We start from the raw sequence: 23,025 nt of genomic DNA, 5'->3' as shown, positions 1-23,025 counted from the left end.
AAGGCTAAAATACAATAAATAAATGAAATGTAATTTACAATCTTTACCGATATGATAATGTACGGTCACGTGATTTACATTGTGGCAGTGACCGGCAGTGATTCTGTATTGTCAAGGGAAGTAACACTGCGTGGATGTTGCGGAGCTGGATGTGGTAATAATATATATATACAGTATTTATATATATATATACTCGGCAAAAATGTCATGCGACAATGTCTTTAAATATCTATAGTTCAAAAGAAATATTTATCAATCACATTTGTTATACATTTAAAATAAAAATGTTCACTCAAGATAATCTACCCAATCACGTCAAATGTATGTATGTGGGTAGGTGTATAGAGTTAAAACTAAAAGTCACAAAATGTACATTATTTCCATACAAAAAATATCAAGGTCAAATGATAGATCTGTTACCTTATTTTTTGAACATGTTCATAACTTTAAAAGACTATCGGGATCCAAAATTAATTACAATAAATCTTCAGGAATGTTTTTAAGAAAATGAAAAAATAGAAGTGATCATCCTCTGTTCCGTCCTTTCTTTTATAAGGATTGTCTTACACATTCAAAAGAGTGCACCGTTCATGTCAGTAACACTCGGAAGAGGAGTTGACATTAAACAGAGACAGATAGATAGAGTTCAATGAATTATCTCCCTTTCTGCCTAATATCTTATAACGGCAAAACATTTATACATTTCCTTTGTTACTAGACAAATTGAACCAAACTGTGTTAAGGATAGTCCATTTATCAACTTTAAAAACTCATTCCATAACATTTTTCTACAGCAATTGATCCGATATGGAAAAATACTTGTTTTAAACTCGTTTACAACGTCATATTGTAACGTTTCTTCCCTAGCTAGCTCGGACACGCTACCTCAAATTAAATAACAAATTTATTCTCGGACTGCATTGTCCCCCAAATTAAGTATGAAATCAGTAATATTTACACGCGATTAACAATGATTGCTTACAAAACCAAATGATTAGAAATAATTATTATGGTTCAAGAATCAATGTTTAATTATCCCAAAACCAAGGACGCACAAACAGAAACACTACAACACCTATGCTTTATCTTTAAACAGGACCAGAATACAAAATGCTCAAACTATTCTCACAATATATCAGTGAAACCCACAGTCCTAATTGTATAGCGTACGGGGAATCAAACCATTGACCCTGTTCCATCTGTATCGCAATGATCAATGCTTATAAACCAAAAAGAAACCCCACGGATGTCCGAACCTGGAAACTAGATGCTGTAGCGCAATGCTTCACTTTAATTCTCCTAGCCTCCAATAGATCAGAACCCGCCCTAAACAGTACAAAAGGATACTTCTAAGCTTCCCTATATATAAACGTGATATTCTCACATCGGCGTCGAGACACGAACTAAAATCCATGCCTTTCGCTGGTTATATACCCTAACATCACGTGACCAAAACGTAATGATCCATTTTAACAAACCCGGCCAATGGGTGAAACCATTATATATAACTTACATTACAGACTAGGGGTATCAATTTCATTAATCTTTAGAAAAAGTAGAAACCTATAAGAATATAACTTCGTTCGTATCAATCTTATACTAAAACCATGACTTTAATATTAAATACACAAAACATCCTAAAGAAGTAATAAGAAAACAGCGGAACTTGTAAAAAAATCAAATACTTTATAAATGTCATTAAAACAGAAATGTTTATTTTGCGGGTTCCGGACTACATGATTCCAGGAACGTTACAATATATATATTGGCTCATTCAATCGTTCCTTCCAACTAAGTGTACTTTCTGTTAAAAACCTGAAACTATTGATCATCTTTTTATAGAATGTTGTTTTGTTTTACCAATAAATAAAACATGCTTGTATTTATTTAATTTAGTTACAAATGGATTTATTTCCTTTAATAAAAAATGGTTTCACTATTTTGACATTAAATATGATGAACATGTGAAATATGTTCTTCTAATCATTTTATCTGAATCAAGACATATTATTTGGTGTTTCAGAAACGAGGTTAAAAAAGAAAGTAAAAGTGTTGTTTCAAATGATCATGTTCATAGGTTTTGAAATAGAATAAAACATAGAATAATGATAGATTTTAAAAGGTTATATATTGATAAATGTAAGTCCTATTGGCCGAATCTCTGTTTAAAAGAAAGGTTTACCTAAAATATAATGCAATCATTCTATACCGTGGTTAAAGATTTAGACAACATGTCATATTCGACATTCCTTGATATATCACTAGGGGTGAAACAAGGAGAACCACTTCCCCAGTGCTGTTTATTCTTTTATCAACGATATAAGAGATAGTTTAGACCTCACTTATAATGATATTGAAAGGCTGTCCTCATATATGATACTTTTTGCTGATGACATAGCCATATTCACTACAGATCCACAAAGCTTACAGTCACAGCTCAATTATATAAACAATTATTCACGCAAATGGGGTTTGAAGATCAATGTTAATAAAACTAAAATTTGTATTTTCCAGAAAAGACAGTCAAGAGTGGATTGTGTATGGTCATTTAATAGTGATAACAGAAATAGTTGACCGATTTACGTACTTAGGAATTAATTTCACCTACAATGGTATTGTAAATGATGCTGTTAAAACAATAAAGGAACAAGCATTAAAAGCTTTTAACAATCTCTTATCTTTATTTCGCAGAGTTAAACTGGATGTTCAAACTAAACTGATATTGTTTGACTCTTTTAAGATGTGCCTATTATAACATATGGATCTGAAGTATGGGGACCATACACATTTTAGGCGTCCGTCAGCAGACATCGAATGCTGCTGAACTTGGTCGCTTTCCACTATCCGTTCTTTGTAAAGAGAGAGAGAGCTCTAAAGTTTTGGTGTAAAGTTATGAACTCCCCAAATTCTTTAATTGTACCGGTTTATTATAATACTGGTCGAGACAACACTTTGTAACCGTAAATGTTAAACAGAATTGGGCAAAAGCGGAAAAAGGTTTACTCGATAGATTAGGTTTTAGTAATATTTGGTTAAACTATGAAACAAGCTGTTTCCCCAGGCTTAAACAAAGATAAAGAGATCAAAATGTTCAACAATGGTTTGATATTGTTTAATTCACAAAGTAAAATTTAAAAAGCGTCATATATTTGAAGTATCTTCTTCAGTCAGGGTTTGTACACGTCAGGAAGTTTGTTGATGCACCAGAATAGAAAATAAACATCATGAAAGACTGCCAAGTGGAGCTTGGTGGAGCAGATTTTTGGTGAAGGAACTAGTGTTTTAATGCATGGGATCTTGCATGATTATTATCAGAGATCTTTGCAGATTTGATAATGCCTAAAATACAACATGCCCATTTGCCTAAAATACAACATGCCCATTTGCCTAAAATTAGGGATGCAAACGAATATTCGAGTATTCGAATATTCGATCAAACGTTTGGTATTCGAATGTCAAAATCGGTATTCGAATATTCGATGTTTTTTGTGTTGAATAATTAGAATAATAAATATTTTGCCTACAACTATGTTGTTGTGTTAAAGATTCGTTTGTCTTGTTTAAACAACGATTGGCCCATAATGCCAGAGGTGTGAGTGTGATGACAATACACTAAACACGCGTCATGTGTCATTTGGAGACATATCGTCGGGTACTATAAAAAGTCCCCGTGTTTTTACAATAACTTGCTTATTAGAAAAACACGTGGAGTGACCGAAAACGACAAGTGACAGAAAAAAATCCAATTTTTTGCTTCTACCAATTAAGAATTTCTGAAATAAACTAGTTCCCAAGTTGGTTTAGTTTTTCCGTAGTTTATATAGTAGAGGTCAATCCCAGAACGAGGTTGCTCGTCCTACGGAAACTCTCCATTGGCGCATAACGCCAATTGACCAGAAATCCAACTAGGTTCACGTTGTTTACAAATATGAAGGCAGAGGAATATTAATTAAAAAGTTTTTGTTTATTTTTCTTTGTTCATTAAGTATTACTTTTTGTCTTTCTGAAATGAAGAATTTCAGAGGCTCATTTGGTGAAATTCAGGGTCCGCCACGCGTAGTTGTTACGACAAAGTAGAGCTAAAATGCCCCGGCTATTACTTTAGAGAATATTATAAAAGTTTACTACAACTTTTAAAAGATGTATCTTTGTAATCGAATATTCGAATATTCGTTCGAAAGAATTACCGAATATTCGAATATCAATGTTGCCATTCGTTTGCATCCCTACCTAAAATACAACATGCCCATTTCCATTTCTTGAAGAAAATTCAGAGGCCAAACAAAGTTGAAGTAGAATACTGTTATTAAGAACACTTCCTGTAAGTGTTTTTGTGAAAGTTGGTAAATGTTTCCTACTAAAAATTGATTGACATGTCTCTAGCTTTGATCAATGTACAGCTAATTGTATAAATTGTCAATGGGAACATTATTTTCAACTACTGAAATTTATTTTACTTTATACTTAACTAGTAACTGAAACAAACTATTGAATTATTATTTTTATTGTAACTTGACGATGTTTTATGTTTTGTATTATATATGACACCATTTGTTGTAATTGGTCCATTGTGGTGAAAGAAACAAAAAAAAATAATCAAGTATTTTGCCTGTATTTTGGGCCTATTTAGTAACAAATACAATGATAACATCAGATTTCTTAAAACGTATTTACTATGTGCTGCAAGGAGTTAAACATGCTCATATTAGTGTAATTATGTTTTCATTATGTTTCAAAGAAAATTTCTTTGGCTTACAACTATAGAATAAACATGCTTTTATGAACTGTAGGGTTTCCATAGCAACCAAAAGTCACACTTGATGGATCATTGAATACTTAGAATATACATATATGATATTCATGTCATTTAACAGTATAAAGTATGATGGCATTCAATTTTTCTAAACATGGCTGCATTATACTAAACAAGTGTACATGGTTTACATGTTCATTACTATTCATGTAAATAGTGATAAGAGATACCTTATGTGCAAACATTTGTTGCTAATTTCATCAAATCAGGTATATGTCTGTGATTTCTATGTTATTACATTCCATTCAAGATCATCTGATTCACTTTACAATTTTACAACTAAAAAAAAACAATTTGTGAAAAAAAATAGGAATTATTCTAGGTATTTGTTAGTTTCTATGGTAACCAAATACATAACTGGTCTTATTATTGATTTAAATAATCGATAAAACCTGTCAAGTTACATATACTATGTTCTATACTTGCTAGAGCAAACAATATGTATTTGTTTTGGTTTATAAAACAAAAGCTAAATTGCTATTGAACGGTTCAACTTGATCAAGAAAAGTGGCATGTTTTGTTCCAAGGGTACATGAACAGAAATTGCTGTAAACGTTATATTCCAAAAAAGAGCAGGCTTAAATAGTAATGACATACTAAAACTTAATGTCAACGAATCAAAATCTATAAAAGTCAGATATGATTTTTTTTCATTTGAGCTGTTTTTTCTAGTTTTTTTTTTTTATAAATTTCAATTCATCCAATTGTAGCCATGGCAACCATTTCTATGAAACTCTCATGTGGTGTTTTATTTCTCAAAAGATCAAGATTATAAGTATCTTTCATGGCCGAGAGTGTAAGATAGGTTCACTCCGACCCGAGCGCAGGGTGTTTTGCGGAAACGAGGTTTACCGAGTTTCCGCAAAACACCCTGCGCGAGGGTCGGGATGAACCTATCTTGCACGAGCGGCTATGGTAGATGCTTTTTCTCCCACCTCAGTTAAACAAAATTAAGTAAAAATGAATTTTTTGCTGGAACTCTTTTGTGCTTAGTGAAAATAATTGCGTTTGGATATGCGATAGCACGTGGTTGTCATGGATATACGCGCAGTGATCCAGTTAATGTTAATTGTCAAATCGGTCTTTTTAAATAGTTCTAAGGAGAATGAAGCATTATTTCTTGAATGGTGCATGAAAACTGTTTTATGGTGACATTTGAAGCGAGAAATAAATATTACCATAAGAAAAGATTTCCTTGATGCTACTGACGAGTCTTCAACAAGGGAGGTAATTACAATGTGGTGATCATAAAACGGAGTTCCATACAGGCATTTCATCTTCGCTCGTGGGCAAGATAAGAATATCTAGCATGGTTAAATTATTGGATCTACTTATCTTAATCTAAGGTGGGAGAAAATTGTATTTTCCCTTTTCTTCATTTTTCAACAAATAGTGGTATTACGAAATTTGTTCTCAATCAGTCAATATAAAAGATATCAGCTTAGAACTTCAGCACTTTATTTCTGAAACATAGCACACTCAGAAAGCAAAAATAAAATAAAAATGTCATTTTAACTCATTTAATAGGACCAAATTTCACAGCCTTGGTCACATATATATTTGATCAGGAAATCTTAAACAAAACACTACAATCCGAAAAACGGCGTCAGTCATTTGCGTGACGTAAGTATGGTGTATGGAAAGCTTGTTCAGAGGTAAAGCTTTGCAAGTAACGTAATACAACAAGTAGTGTGTGTATACCACGTGATAACTTGCGTCATAAATGCTACGTCGGAATGCAACATTTTGCTTCGAATGAAGACTTTAAAAAAGATAACTTCACTATTCCTTCACCATTTAAAATGAAACATAGCGCAGTCTACGTCGCTTATGGAGCCCCGCCTTCGGTCTTTTACTAGAGTTTGATTGAGAGTTTAGTTTCTTAAAACACTGACAAGCCTCTTCACAATACGGCCGTCTGACGGAGCGCTGTCAAATATTATTTTGGAGACAGGTTTGTCAAAGTGTTTGAGGAAACTAATCAACTTATCAAACTCCAGTAATGAAACGAAGGCGGGGCTCTGTAAGCGGCATAGACTGCCTTTTGTTTCATTTAAAATGGTGTAGTAAAAGAAAAGTTATCTTTGATTTAAGTCTTCATTTTAAATCCACTGGACGGACGGTCAATCTAACCGTAAACTCTTGAGTCCATATTATATCACATTCAAGAGTAAAATACCCGGTATGCTGATTTTACTGGATCAATGATCACTTTATGGTACAAGTATGGCTTGAAATTGCCAAAAGGTGTAGTAAATCTACAGAAAAACAACATTTAAGATCACTTTATTCTTTCAATTTGGCTATATATATATACATGGTCAGATCTCATGTAACAAATATATATACAAGTAGACATTTACAAGTTTTCAAGTACTAATGTTTATCAGAAGAACTTTTCGCCAGCTTATAGCGGCTTTCACATATGGCTAAACAGTTAAACATTACAATTCATAATAAGTTTTGTTTTTGACCTTGGGCCTGTTTCATTAAAGATGTTAGTCGTAAAGTGGTAGAATCTTAATGGTAAGATTTTTGTTATATTACTTCATATTTATAAAATCTTACCCCTAGCAACTTTAAATGTTGAAAAGACAGTTAATGAAACGAATATAATAAACTTGGTGCCAACTGTAATGTTTCTATAGAAGTTTTGACAAATATCCTTTCCAAAAACAGGGCCCCGCATTACAAATCCTGATAAGCAAACTGGCAAAACAAACCCATACAAAACTGCAGTTAAAACATTAAAAACTTTTCAATCAGGAATTATTGATAGAAATGTTTTGTTTTCATTAGAAAACATACAGCGCTACAAATGTACAAGAAATATTGTGAAAAGGTGCATACAACTCAGTTTTTTAAAGATTGTTTGATTTGCAACATGATAAAAAAAATCGGCCTTCAATATCATTTTTATGTGCCTCAGTGATTCCTTAGTTATTTTTACATTTACCGGTACTAAAAATGGAATATTTCACAAACTTTAAAAAATCTTCCCTTTAGTTAAATATTATTTCTTTTATCTAGACACACCAGATATAATTACAAAATAAACCACTGACTTACACAGATATTGCATATAACAACATACACACTGTACATTTACATATTCATACTGTACATTTACATATTTACAACTAAAACAAATCAGGTTTTCACATACTATTTACATCCATTAAGGAATATGTCTGTAACATTGAGTGTTACTTGTCTCACATACAAATCAGACAACATTTGTTTTTTTATCATATCTTAGATATGAACATAATAAATAAACCTGAAGAAAAAATATATATGAAGAATGCAACTCATGTGTACTGATTCACTACACTAATTATTTAATGACTAAAACTCTTAACCATTCGTGATTCTGAGAATCTATGAGCATTAAAAATAGTTACTAAACTAAACATCAGTTGGCATAATGTGACATTCTGCCTGCTATATAATCCCCAGTCATTGATTTGGCATCAAGGAAATATACTGATAGTTATGAACAGTTCAAATACTTAAGTCTTGATCAGCCAAATATTTCTTAAATGAATGCTGGAACAAGTTGTCTTAATCTAAGTTATGAAACAGACATTAGCTAGTTCAAGATGTGAACTCTGATTTTTGAGATAATGACATGTTGGCACCTGATGATGAATAATGTTAATTCCAAAATGAAAAATATCACAGTCAGTATGTTGATATCACATCACTTGCGTGCATGCCTGGAGGAGCTTGCACGAGCAGGGGCATCACCATCTTTTGAAGCACTGCCTCTGCGGACACCTGAGTTGCCTTGGAGACCAGATGATTGCATCTGGGTTGCTGAGAGCCTTGTTCCCTCGCGCTGCATCTCCTGGGCTGTTGTAGGGATCCCTCGATGGAGTCTAGTGCTGGTCCGTCGCTCACGCTCACGAGACATTGGTCGCGGTGATGTGGCTGTAAATTAGACATGAAAATGCTGATGGCTGCAAACACACAACACCGGTAGTCACAAAAAGCTGGCAGAAATCAAACAGATTAATTATAGAAAGAGTAACTGTAGACATCCTGCATGAATTGGAATCATTTCATCCCTGATAGATCATCTTTTAAAAACTAATTCTCAAAGTCTTTCAAACAAAATATACTTTACAAAAAGACTTTCCCGATAATTACCTGTTTAAATCATTCTGTTTGTTGAAATATTAAACTGAAGTGCTAGTTATTTAAATGTTTGCAGTTTTATGCGTCAGGAAAGAATGGTATTAATCCTGAACATGTTGTTTATGACTGTAAGCAATGTAGGAGTCTCAGAGGTATTCTGATCTTTTATTCAATATACAACATAATTTTCATTAACAAATTGCACAATTATGTCTAAATGTTATAAATACAGTACATACATTGTATATACAATAGGTGTACTAATGTCACATAATGGATCAATACACTTATAGTAATGCTAACATAATTATTTACAAAAATCTACAAATATAAAAATAAAGATGATCTATACATCACTTATAAACTGTATTGCTTATATTAGGCAGTAGCTGAAACGGACAGGGGATCATTTCATCCAGAATCCTATGTATGATTACATATGTACGAGATATTTCTAAATGCAGTACTACAGTACTGCAGAAACTTTTTACCTAGTATGACAATGCTCAAAGGATTCCTGATGAACCAGCTCCCATATGGTTGCCAATATTTGATTACTTTATGACAGTTGCTAATGGAATTATAACTCAACGCACACAAAGCAATGAAATCTGCTACTTATGTGCATTTTGTCAAGGAACATGTGTACCAAGTTTCACATTAATATTTAACTGTTTTCAACTGGTACCACAAAACAATTTTTTTTTAAAGCTAACATTGGTTATTTTTAAAAATGTTTTAAGACTTTTTTATCAAACACAATGAAAATTGATTGTGAAATATGATTAAATGGATGTGTTTAACAAGTAACTGATAACCTTTTAATGTACATAAGAGATGTTACATCATTGAGGAATATATAAACATGTTATATTGTATAATAATCTTTAAGTGATATGTTATTTCTGCTGCACTAGTTCACCCGCTAGAGGCCTTTGTTTGAACAAATGAATGTTGAAACATAAATTTTCGAGAGAAACATATGCCAATCGTTTCAGACATCTATTTATAATTATCAAATGTGAACAGTTTTACTTGGTGTCTGGCAATAATTTGCAGTTTCTTGAGGTATGTGAAATATTTATAGCAATATTTACAGCAAGCATACAAAGTTAATGTTTTTAAATGAAGCAATGGGCAAAACATTACCTTATTTTAATCACAAGTCATGTTAACTTTATTGCTGGATTAAAGACTGAGCTGCAACAGTTGGGCCAAATATTTGAGACATCCTTACGCTTAAAATATTTGAGTTTAAATACAGATATTTGATCCTTAAGCATTCATACATCAAAGTTCAATAACTTTTCTAAAACAAACATTAAGTATTGTTAATTGAATCATTAACAAGTGAGGTAGCTGATAATTGACTGCATTATCTCGGAATCGATTATCGCTGGAGCCTATATTCTCTAGAAAAGTAGAAAAAAATGGCAGAAAAACAGTGCAAATTGTTCAGTATTCAGCTAAAGAACTATATATTATAAATGAAAAGAATTAAAAAGTAACACTATAACATAAGAATTTGCTTTCATGTTCATTCATTGTTTAGTAGGCAATTTAACATTATTTCATTTCCTACCAATAACAATTTAATTCAAGTGTCGATACATAAAGCTTATAAACAAATTGTCATTAATGGATTGTCAGATAAGTAAGACTATTATTAATTTTCAACCTGACAGTAAAAAAGAAATTCCCCTTAAACAAGATACGTTTGTCAAACATAATGCCACCGGAGCTCCACTTCGAATGAATCATGAAAAAGATTGAATAAAGGTGTTGATAATTCATGGTTGCACCAAGTTTTCTGGATAGTGAAGAGAAAACATTGCAACCATTGATCTGTCAAGTTAACATAATACTGTTGAATGTGACCTTGAATCTACTGACCACCTGCCCCAAATCAGAGTCATGTACTGGTCAACATATTTTCATGGGGCTGGATCAATATGTTCCAAGTTTTTGATTGAACCAAGCAATTAAGCAGATAGAAAAAATCATATGACTTGACCATGAATTTTGACGTACGCGAGAGCAGTCGAAGAAATGCAAAAAAGCACCTGCTTTTAAAAAGTTTTATTCAACATATTTTCATAAGATTGTTGACCATGACCTACTGACCTTAAAAACCATTATCTTTCTTCCAGAGAAGTTTCCTGGACATATGAAAAACTGTTCTCAAGTTATTGTGGGGACAAAAAATGGTCTACCAACTGACAGAACATTGAACTACCTGAAATTTTCAACCTATATATTCCTTCTTTTTTAATGGAGGCATAAAAGGTTGAAGAACTCTACTACTATTGTTTTGCAAAAAGAAAAAGACCTTTATGCTTTTTCCTATTTTAAACTACTGCTAAAAATAGCAGAACATACCAAATAAAGTGAAAAATAATAATACAAGCAATCAAGCAATGAATGTAAGTAAGTTAATTAGAGATCATATTCAAGTGTTGTAACATGTAAAACTACAAAGCTATTGATCAAACCATACAAGTGCCATCCCTATTATCTCTTGAGGTACAATACAGGGCCTTTTTACCAGTTATGGGGAAGCCCTTCTTGTAAAAAAAACTAGTTTTGGGAATCGTTCTCAAAGTACTTCTTTAAACAATTATTACAATTCAGTTTTACGAATGGTGTAAAATATCCATTATGCTGTAAATATGTCTCTCAGAAACATCATTTAATGAATCGTGAGATTCCCATTATTTAGAATTATTTTGAAAATGGAGAATTTCAGTGGCTATTTTGTCTGGCCCTTGGGGAAGTAGCGTGGTGATGACTTAGGCAAAGAAGGTAAAAAGGCCCTGCAAAACAACAATAGATTATCATATCAGATAAATAGAGATAAATCTTTAAACAATTCATGCATCACAGACTGTTATTTTGTTCAGAAGCAAATAACATTGTAATAAATGAAGCACCAGATTCAATTTAAACTTTCACCTATAGGCAGCACGGACATTTTCACAAATACTTAGCTCTGTAACCACAATTACTTCACAATTCATATGTGCATATTAAAACAGTTAACAGGATGACTTTGTTTTATGTGTATGTACAGATCAATCACAATGTAGCACTCGATATCACAATAATTAAAGGTAATACACAATATAGACTTTGGCGCAGCTATTTACAGATGAGCATGTTTGAGGTGTGTTGTAAATTGCTCTACTGTGGTCGCTGTCTAGTGGAAGTCTGGGCCCGACCATCGTTGGCCACCCTTCGCAGTTTTGGGTTGTCCGTGGCACTGCCGGACACAGGGACAGGTATTCCAGAGCCCTTCATGCTCATCCGTCCCCCAGAGGAGGGTGTGGCCAGTCTACTGTCACTGACTCGGGTGTCTAATACCCCTTCCCCCACTGCCCCACCTTCTGCTCCGCGCCCCGACAGGTTCAGTCTAGTCGGCACTCGGTCCTTACCACTTCTTCCGCTTCTTGCCATATCTGCAAAAAAAATACCTTGGTTCACCGTCTTCCATAGCACATCTCAAATCAGTCAATATGTATACATCTAAAAAAAAAAAATGCAACCAAAAGTCTTACAAAAACTTTCAAAATAAAAGAAAATACACCAGCATGCGCATACAGGGAAAAATCGTTTCATGCAAAATAAACCATGGCCTCACTTCCTTGTTGTTATGATAATTAAGAAAGCAAATCAAATAAAACATTTCTTCTCTTGTTGCATTTTTAGTAAAGCTTCACTATAAAAATTGCAAATTTTTCTTCATATGTGTAAAAAATGAATAAAAGTGAGTCAGACGATATCAAGAATAGTCAACTCAATTGACACATTTTTTTTTTAAATACATGCATTACTATGAAGATAGTTTTCTCAGAAGGTAGGCATGGTGTATAATTCAAGCCAAAGACCAGTGTTATGTGTTTAGGATGATACATTTTAAAAGCATGCAGGTACAAGCTAAGCAACTTGGTATAAAAATATATTAATGTATTTCCCAATATACATTTCATTATTCATTATCATCTTCCTCTCAAAATCTCCCTAATATGCATAATGAATACTACCAATTTAAAGACTAATTGAAACAAGTCTATAAAACTAAATGACTGTATAATCTACATGCATATTAAAGAGAATCTTGAAGGAGGTTAATTTCTTTTAATTAATCATTTTAAAAGCTTATATGAAGTATTAATAATGGTTACCATATCAATCCACTTTCCAGTGATTTCACTTGTCTTCTCAACTTCAATTCTTCAGATCATAAAAGTCACGAGTTCGCTTGATTAATCTTTCGAGTGTAAATGACTGTCTAATATCTACAATGTGCTTATTTTAGTGATAACACTAGGGTGCCTGTTACCAGCTTTCCTCCTTACTAAAGCTGTTAAATTCCTCATTACTGACTAGGATGCAAGTTTGCAGGAATTAATGTCCAGAAGTATACAAATAGATATCATATATAAATATAGCAGCATGGTCTTACCGACTGACCCAGTCATACCTATTTCAAATCATTAAAGAAAATATTTCATGAAAATGTACATGACATATACATAGCAAGGTCAAAATTGGCGCGCAAGTCCTTAAGCCCAGAACAAGTAAAATAGTAGTGAAGCTTGTACAAAATGTACATTTTTTACATAGCCAGATCTGTTCTTATTTTCAGAGTACTGTTTCAGGTTTTGTTGATCCAAATTTTACTTTCAGTCAATACGAGTCCTTAAAAAGCTTAAAAACAAAGCATTCTCTTTTATCCGGTTTCACTTCATGTGAAAGGGGTGAGCACAAAACATGTCATCCAAAACCTTCATGCTTACATATATACATGTAACTTTGCCACCAAGGGTCTCCTATATAGGGAAGATAGCCTGTTCTCGTTTTCAAGAATGATGATGTATGGTTTTGGTGTCCTGCAGATTTCAGAAAGCTTTCTTTTCAAATCAACTTTTCAAACATGTGTTTGAATTGTTGTTCATTGATCATTGTGGCTAAACAAAACTTGACACAGAAGCACAAGATAAAAATACGTACTGCTATATTGTGTAAATGACTAGACAAAGAACAGGCTACCATTACAATGAAGGAATATTATCCTCGTCTTCATTCAGTGAATTTAAAAATAAAATAAAATGCCGGTCATGTTTGTTTTTGCCTGTAAGTTTGTAGAAACTCCATCATTCTACAAGTTGTTGCAAGTCACCTGATCTATTTACTACAGATATCTGACCAATGCCCTAAAACTTAACTTTGCATTCCAAACTACACAATAACTCCACACGGGTAAGAACCTCTAGAAGTCTAGTAATTTAGTGCATAAAAAGCTATGCTCTAATATTGAAACTTTAGTAAGAATTTTGTATACAAGAATAGAAAATGACATACATGGGGTATATACAACAATAGGAGTAAAATGACATTGATAAATCTGGAAAATATGTGTGTCGTATATTTATGTGAAAGAAATCTAACTGGCAAGTAATAAATGCTTCAATATACTTTGCTGATCAGTTTATTTTGTGTTCAGTATACAATAGCATCTTTTCTATACTTAGTTAAGCAAAATATTTGCACATTGGTATAAAGGTGTACTTACTTCCGTACTCGCCTGGTGGCGTGGCGGTGGCCATCTGTTCTGGTCGACCCCTCTGCTGTGCTGTGCCATGGACTGGCCTTGCAGACAGGCTAACCTTCCCACGCTCAGAGTCATCATTGTTCCGCCCACCCTGCACACAAATAGCTCAAGTGTTAGCATATGAGACACAAGGCCTTAGGGTATACAACAATTTAGTTTTTATTCCTAATTTATATGATAATTCCCCCTAGACCAGGGATAAATACAGTGATATATTACAATTTTGCAAAACAAAATATTTAAAATCACTTTTAACAGAAGGTGCAAATATGGCAACTTTGACAACATTCGGTAGAATTCAGCAATTTTAAAGGGTCCCTATCTTGCCATTATAGTGCAGGTATTCTAAATATGAGATCTTTGTGGAAATACTGACATTTGCTGATGGTTGTGTTGTTATTTGTGGAATTGATATCATTTCCATGGAATGAGAAGCTATATTTCCTTAAATTTCTAAATTGAAGTTTATTTCTAAATTGAAGTTTCTCTCAAAATCAATAACAGATGAGATTTGATGCAATTTCTCTACAGATTATCATTGATGTCAGTCAATGTAGCAATATTGATTACTTCTCATCGTCTGGGCATGTGTCACGAAATCTTGCCATATTTAAGCACAAGGTTGTTTTCATAATCAGTCAAACATGGCTCAGTGTGTAACCTATATTATTCATCACTATACCTGGCGCTATTCTTTACAAATTTGTCAAAATGTACAATTGTCTAGATTTATCTAGATTTTATACCTATTTATCAAGATTTTAAACCTATTTATCAAGATTTTAAACCCAAACAAGAAAATCAGAAATTCCCATTCCCTGCTAAAACACCTAAAACTTTAAGTGAAAAAATGTCAATAATTATGCACACATCACTTACAAATTTAAGCATGTTCCAGTCGAACACATAATCATAGGTGAATCCCTGCCTGTGGAAGAGGTTTCTGAACAGTTGTCGCAAATAAGAATAGTCTGGCTTGTCATCAAACCGCAACGACCGGCAGAAGTTTAGATATGTGGCAAACTCAGCTACAATTGAATGCGTATTTTACAACATTATTTTTTTTCATTTCCAAGTCATGATCTGTCATACTAGAAATGAACAATAAGACCATTTTATAAACAGAAAGTTTACGTCCTAATTTCTCTTGATATTTCCTGACAACACTTTTTGTATGCATCTGACACTTCTAATTATTATGCATATTAACATACTGCAATCTTTAGGCATAATGACTTACATGGAAAGCCTTTACAGAGTTCTTCAATAGGAGTGGACATTTTCTTTTCACTGATGCGCTCATATTTTTGTCGTTTTGTGGCAGCCTTGAGGCCCTGCCAAGGGAGACTACCACGTAGGAAATACATGAAGATGTAACCCAATGATTCCATGTCATCTCGCCTACTCTGTTCTGAAATGTGGAAAAAATACTTAACTCTACTTGTTATTATTTCTCGGTTGTAAATTGCATATACAATATACATGAATTGCTGTAAGTACATGTGACATAACAACACTTGCACAACATCACCTCAATACTGTAACTTTAAAATATTTTTTCGATACAAATGAAGTCAATAAAAGTAAACATGTATTATATCGAAAAATGTATTGCACTCAAGTTTCTTTAAGAAAAATCTTAACCAGAATTGGTCAACAAAAGTGTACTAACCAATGCCCAAGTGAGTGTTTATACTGGCATATCTTGCTGTGCCAGTGAGATTCTTGTTTTCTCTGTATGGTATATGCTGATGTGTGCGAGCATCACGGTATTTCTTGGCTAGGCCAAAGTCAATTATATACACAAGATTGCCCTTTTTTCCAAGTCCCATTAGAAAATTGTCAGGTTTAACATCTCTGTGTATAAAGTTTTTGGAGTGTATGTACTCTATGCGGCTGATCTGAAAGTATCGAAGAGAGGCGATGTTTAGCATTGCATTGCTCAGCAGCTATCATTTTTACTTTTAATTAAACAAATGTATCATGTAAATAAGTGCAACAGTACAGAGACAAAAGGCTTGATTTTACACTTTAACTGACATTTAATTTTTAGTCATTAATGATATTTCACAACACACAACTTCCTTTGGTAAAATTGTTCCGACACCAGTATTAACTATCAAATTAGTATCATTTCAAGAGTCAAATATAACAAGGCACATTATCTTAGGTACTCACTAGTTGGTCGGCAAGTAGGAGGACAGTTTTCAGTGAGAATTTTCTGGAGCAGAAGTTGAAGAGGTCCTCAAGACTTGGCCCAAGCAGCTCCATCACCATCACATTGTAGTCTCCTTCAGCACCACACCACTTGATAGTTGGGATACCCACTGAGAACAGCAATACACAAAATAAGATATTGTCGAATTAATACAAATAGGTTTGATGCTTTGGTCCATGTGGCACTGTAAAAGGAAAAATAATACAACTGCTACAAAATGTTCGAGAAGGCATAAATAAAATGTTTTAATAAAAACTTAAAATGTCAAGAGATTTGTTTTGTTTTCATAACATGGGATTCAAAATAAAACCAATTAATTAAGCATCAAATCCCGTCTTCATTTGGAGTATGAACAAAATAACAAGAATAGTTTTATGATAAGGTAACATGCATGTAAACAACCCTGTGAAAATAAAAGCATTGTTGTAAAGCAACAAATCATTTCAACAATTCCTTGTTAATAATAATAATAGCTCAGGTTTATGAATGAACAACATGTAAAAACAAATTATGTAGGTCTTAAATTCCCTGGCCCTATTTTCACAAACCTTTCTCTAGATAATAAACTGAGTACATAATAATAATAATGAACTGTGAGCTATCTCAAAAGTCAATATGCCAAAATATAAAAGTTTAAATTAATGACCAAAAGTTTATATAAATAGTTACACAATTCAATAGAACTTGTGCCTCTAATAAAGTACAAAGTGGTAAAATGAGTCAAGATTTTTTTGACAAATTGAGTAATTACCTAAGTTGTTTTTTTTAAACTTGGGCTTGTGATTTTAATTTGAAATTTTTAAAATTACAAAAACTTTTAAAGATTGAAATTCTAGCAGTTATGAGCAACATAAGAATTTGGTTTACATTATTATAAGCTTACTTAGAGGAACAACACTTACCCAGGATATAAAGCAATGAGGTATTATCACAAACAAAACAACATGTACATACTTCTGTTTACAATTAAACTGAAGCAAAACATGCTTGTCAATCAGTTAATCATTTAAAGCATGATCCCCAATGCTATTTTGCACTGAATATAAGGTAAATTTGTACTGCCTCAATGGCGGCTTAGGACAGTCAGATCAACTCTTCAAAGAATTTGATCTGTCATCGTGAGTTAAATTTACTTTGTGGTTTAAGGTCGAGCAAAAACCTTGACCATTCAATGCCTCAAAACCCTGAAACACTAAGTGCATTTGCAAACATAAGTATCAAAATCTGGGAATTGTTATGTATTCATATGTATATTTTTTGGGCTTTTGGGTTGTAATTTTAGAATATTAACACGCAGTATTTGATTATTCAAGTTATTTTTAATTTCAATATCTGGTCTTAAAAGGGCTCATTACTTGACAAATCTAATTAAATCAATTTGCATGCTAAACACATAGATGAAACTAACAAAATAAATAAAATAATGAAAACTGACAAAGGAATCAGGAAAATATGAGAAATTACACAGAAATGCGAGGAATGACACATGTTTTTTTTTTATCACCCTAAAATGTTCATGCATAAATGTCAAACAGAAAACCAAGAAAAGTGCTAAATCAGTTATAGTAAAACAATCTGCATTTACATCAGGGGTTCGATTAATGCATGAATAAATAAAATGCATGACAATAGAAGATCTGTGCAAGGAATGACACATACATGTAAAACTCAAACTTTAATTGAAGAATGATCATGGGCAACAGTGCCTATTTTTGGTCAACTGTTTCTGTTGGAAATCTTAAATGCAAATTTTATACCATACAGAAGTGTAGCACTTAGCAATTCACCCTCTGTTGGGAAATGTAAGAACAGACAGTCAAAAGAAAATAGACTTCCTGTTCTATCTATGCTCTGGGTTTATTCTTAAAGAAACAAACTTGATCACATTCTTTTACCTTTTCTGTATTTTCAAAAAGCATTTTTGATCATTTATAGGAAAAATAAGTTTCCCAAATTTAAGTCAAAATTATGCATTTCTCTGCATAGAGAGGCATTGGCTCCATTCCCAACATGTTGAAAACCAACTGATAATGTTACAGGTATGAAATAATATGTATCTAAGTTGAGTTTTTTTAAAATTAATTTTATTATATATAAAGACATGCAGTTAAAATTCATTCCTTAAGGCATTGTAGATTGTTAGATAACAGATCGATATGTTTTATTTTTAAAGTTGATATGTTACAAACACAGAATTACAAATGTAACATACACAACACAGCTTACATACATGTATGCAATGTGACCGAGTGGTTTTGAGGGTTAAGGCAGCAAGTCTGTTTTACAGAGTAGGTAAAGCATTGGAAATGCCTCGTAGAGACCAACACAAGGATGTTCCCTGCTGGAATACTAACCTCCGCCCTGCATCACACGGTATATTTTGCTTTCTATGTGCAGTTGGGGATGCTTAGTTTTCACATACTCAAGTTTTATTCCAACCTCTTCCCCATTGGAAATATCTGTGCCTGTGGTAAAGACAATGGTTAGCTGTATTAGTTATGTGAACTGCACTTGCTAACTGTAATACTGACCTCCTCCCTGCATCATTCGGTATATTTTGCTTTCTATGTGCAGCTGAGGATGCTTCGTTTTCACACATTCTAGTTTGATAGCAACTTCTTCACCGTTCGAAATATCTGTGCCTGTGAAATATTTCAATGTTATAAAGTAAACTTAACTAATCGCCATGAAATTTAAACTTGATGAACCAGTCTATGAAGTAAGCAGAGAGTGCATAGCACAGCATATCTTTCACTGTTTAAAATACAAACAAAATCACTGACATGGCAAATGATAGTTTTACAATTATCATGTACTGGTATGTTCTCCATTATTTGTCTTTCTAAAAGAATATTATTTATTCAAAATGTGATACAATTTTGCTAAACAGTAAACTCTAAAAGGGCCTAGACAAGTTGACAGTTTTAATGAGTAGGAGCTTTTCTTATGTACAATGTCAATGTGTAAGATTGATCGGATCAGATTAAAATGGAGAAAGAATCATTGCCTCATTATATGTGTCTCTAGACTAAAGAGGTTGTGCTAGGCTAATTTTTTCTCCATCTAAAGTGTTCTCAATAAGTTTTAGTTGAACCGTCTCAAATAGTAAAGTAACCAAACAGCTACTACTTATTCTACTTAAAATTCATTTATTTTTCCATATTGGAACCGGCCCAATTGCCGTTTAAACCGTCAACATTAGCCGGCAGCTAGTTCTTGAACACTGAACTAACATTATATGTCAAACGCAGTTTTACTTTTAGACTAAAACAGAAATTGTAGTTTTGTTTAAGAAAAGGGAACCAATTTTCTTAGTCCAATAAACAAAATTATAGTTTTTTTTTAATGTGACATCATGTTTGGTTTTCTGATCTGCGCCTTTCACAAGCGAAATTAAAATACTGTATACTTACACAAATGTCTAAATTCTAAAGTAAATAGTGAGAAAAGACCAACAATCATTCCTTTGTCAATATATGGTCATAGAATGACTTCAATTAATGTTTTCATGCAAAACACTGAGTCAAATTCCTGCATTTTACGCCAGAGTGAAAGAGGAGTATAAATGTATTAATTTTGTTTACTCAAATTACTGTCAGAAAAAAAAACACTCGGCTTACCTAGATATATGTCGCCAAAGGAACCACTACCTATCTTCCTTCCAAGGCGATATTTGTTTCCTACTCTGAGCTCCATCTCACCTTTAAAAAATAACAGACTGGTTGTTCAAGTCGAAAAAAACACTAATTGTACACAAATGTCAACAGATCCAGAGTAAACAAAAGGCCTTGTTCTGGAATAAAATATCGGCTTACCTTTATTGTGGATATCAAAGATACATATAAATAAATATTAATTTATATTCTTAGATTATTAAATCAGTCTGAAGGATGCATAAAAATGACGATATACGATAGATTTGTACGATTTTCTGTTGACTATTTTACATCCGCCATTATTTACGGATTGACAGCCGTTGTTGACGATAGTGCGCAAGCGCAATCATCTGCTTCCTGTCGAAATCACCCGGATGACATAACGCGGGAACAACTGTCAAACTGGGCGCGTCTTGATGACTAAATATTTCCATGATTTCTCAGAATATATTTATGCTATGAAGACCGTATTCATTAAACAATACGTTTGCGGCGTTATAATATTTTGAATTCTGAGGGCACTGCAATAGCTTCAGAGCAATCTCCAAATCAATGAGAAACCTCAATTACTTAATTAATGCTGGGAGTAAGATTACTATATTATTGGTCCCAGATTAATGGTATCTCCAAACCATGATAGGAAATCTATATTTATTGCACTAGCAGGGGGAGGAAATAATAGCAATTTAAGTTCTATTTTTCACAGAACAGAGTTATTTTCAAAGTCTTTTATTCCATCAGCAATAGATTTATATAATAATTTAGAACATAACATTACAACATCTCCAGTTTCCACATTTAAAGCAAATTTAAGGGGAAAATACAAAGGTCCTGTGGTTCCCAAGTACTTTCTGTTAAGAGAACGTGTATTCTCCGTAATGCATGCTCGTATAAGGGACCATTGTAGTAATCTTCACTTTGACCTCTTTAATAACCATTTGCTTAATAGCACTAGATGCCAGTGTGGTTACCCAGTTGAAGATGCAGAGCATTATTTCTTTAGGTGTAATCTTTATACTCAGGAACGTATATCCATGTTTCGTGGAACACGTGCGTTTCACCCACTTAGCATTATGTCGTTATTATTTGGAAAACCCTCACTCTCCGACGATTAAATATTGTATTATTCCATTATGTACACTTATTTATAAAACACTCTAAACGGTTTACGGATTAGCCCCTCCTTTAAATATAACTGAACCACGTTGTTAGATAGTGAACAGTTTACCACATATCACCTGGGTAGCAGTGGGTCAGAATTCTTCTTCTTTTCATTTTACTTCATGTCTTTTACTAATATTTCTTACACTTATCCATTTCCTTAGCTTTTTCTTATTTATATCTTTTTTATTTATATTTATCACCAAATACTTGTACTTATCAAGTTTATGTGCTCATGGGGAAGCCGTTACTTATGTTGTTAGAACTTATGTCCAACCCATTTGCTTTTTGTATACTCTATATCATTGTTGTAAATACCGATCATGTTGAAAGAAAAAAGGCAATAGAATATGTTTAATTAAATCATAGTAGGGGGAGGGGTGGGCAACTTGGCCGATTTACCCCCCCCCCCGCCAGTGCAATAAATGTAAGTTTCACGCCCAAAATGTCATAAATGTAAGTTTCACGCCCAAAATGTCTCATGGACAAGAACTTGTGAATTCTTGGCAGATCTAGGTTTAGGTTACTTGAGCTATTTCGCGTCACTAGACCAATTATTATTACGTTTGGCTGTTTGCTAGTCGTTGTCTATTGACAATAGATAGTCTATTCCAAAAACGTAGAATAAACAGTTTCCGCAAAAACACACTCGAAACTCAGTAAGAGTCTATAGCTTGTATCCTAAGTCGAACTTGATTTTTATTTTTAAACACAGACACATGTTAAAGTGACCATAAAATCGTCAAAAACATTAAGTTTTTAAACAAAGTCGAACTAGACCTGTCTTTTATGGTGTTAAATAGGTTTACCAACAATTATTGAATTCGTAGACCCTTTCATGAGTTTTCTTCCTGACAAAACCAAAAGCTCACTCATATAGACACAGTGACACCAACACAGTTTACATTAATGATTAATTCAATTGACAATAATCCGAATGATAGCGGCACTAGTGCTTATACCAATTCCTGGCTAATATTTTTTTACAAACATGAGGACAGTAAGACGACCTTTGAACTACACTTGTCCTTGACCCCCAAATACACTGGGTCATCCACTGGTCAAGGATATATATATAACTGCATGATTGTTTATGATCATATATTAGATCATTTCTAACAACTCTGTGATACCCCCACCCCACCCCCCAACGATCAATAGCACTAGCTGATCCGGGAGGAGGCGCCTTTACGCCTTTTTCAACAGAGGGGAAAAAGTAATAAAATACGCCCCAATTGCACTATTTCGGACCAGAAAATGTTAAAATTTTCGATTTACCGAACACTTTAAGCAAAAAAAATTCGGTTCTGAGGAAGGGGCGCAAGTCAATAGGTTACGCCTAAGTAACGTCCCCTCTAAAGTCAAATCACTGAGCCGCCCCTGAATAAGCATTTTCTACCACTGAAGTTTCATGACCTAACCAAAC

The 23,025-nt window shown here is 33.3% G+C and overlaps 1 protein-coding gene across 7 annotated transcripts; it reads right to left on the bottom strand.

Annotated features, from left to right (window-relative positions):
• Positions 1 to 7,083: 7,083 nt before the first annotated feature.
• LOC128206535 (casein kinase I-like) lies at positions 7,084 to 20,773 on the bottom strand. Of its 7 annotated transcripts, none has more exons than XM_052909118.1 (10): positions 20,598 to 20,772; positions 20,403 to 20,483; positions 19,314 to 19,424; positions 16,743 to 16,891; positions 16,237 to 16,465; positions 15,805 to 15,975; positions 15,444 to 15,592; positions 14,526 to 14,655; positions 13,416 to 13,433; positions 7,084 to 8,746 (listed from the first exon to the last, which is right to left on the bottom strand). In XM_052909118.1, the coding sequence occupies exons 2-10, from the start codon at positions 20,476 to 20,478 to the stop codon at positions 8,517 to 8,519; spliced, it is 1,263 nt and encodes a 420-aa protein (XP_052765078.1). In that variant the 5' UTR covers positions 20,479 to 20,483; positions 20,598 to 20,772; the 3' UTR covers positions 7,084 to 8,516. The 7 variants fall into 7 exon arrangements, with proteins under 7 accessions (XP_052765078.1, XP_052765094.1, XP_052765085.1 ...); XM_052909134.1 differs by lacking the exon at positions 13,416 to 13,433 and adding an exon at positions 12,172 to 12,408; XM_052909094.1 differs by lacking the exons at positions 7,084 to 8,746; positions 19,314 to 19,424 and adding exons at positions 9,105 to 12,408; positions 19,137 to 19,247 and having other exon boundaries at positions 20,598 to 20,773.
• Between the last annotated feature and the right edge of the window lie 2,252 nt (positions 20,774 to 23,025).

This window comes from Mya arenaria, chromosome 2, assembly GCF_026914265.1.
Source record: "Mya arenaria isolate MELC-2E11 chromosome 2, ASM2691426v1".
NCBI lineage: Eukaryota > Metazoa > Mollusca > Bivalvia > Myida > Myidae > Mya > Mya arenaria.
Note: the sequence above shows the minus strand (reverse complement) of the source record. Positions and strands in the feature narration are given on the sequence as shown.

Bases quoted from the DNA above. Each gene is read 5' to 3' on its own strand.
- LOC128206535 (XM_052909134.1), bottom strand. From the start codon at position 20,478: ATGGAGCTCAGAGTAGGAAACAAATATCGCCTTGGAAGGAAGATAGGT. The intron at 16,466-16,742 runs GTGAGTACCTAA...CGATACTTTCAG, and splicing joins TCCTACTTGCCGACCAACTA to ATCAGCCGCATAGAGTACAT. The intron at 12,409-14,525 runs GTAAGTACACCT...TTTTTTTTGCAG, and splicing joins GCCACCAGGCGAGTACGGAA to ATATGGCAAGAAGCGGAAGA.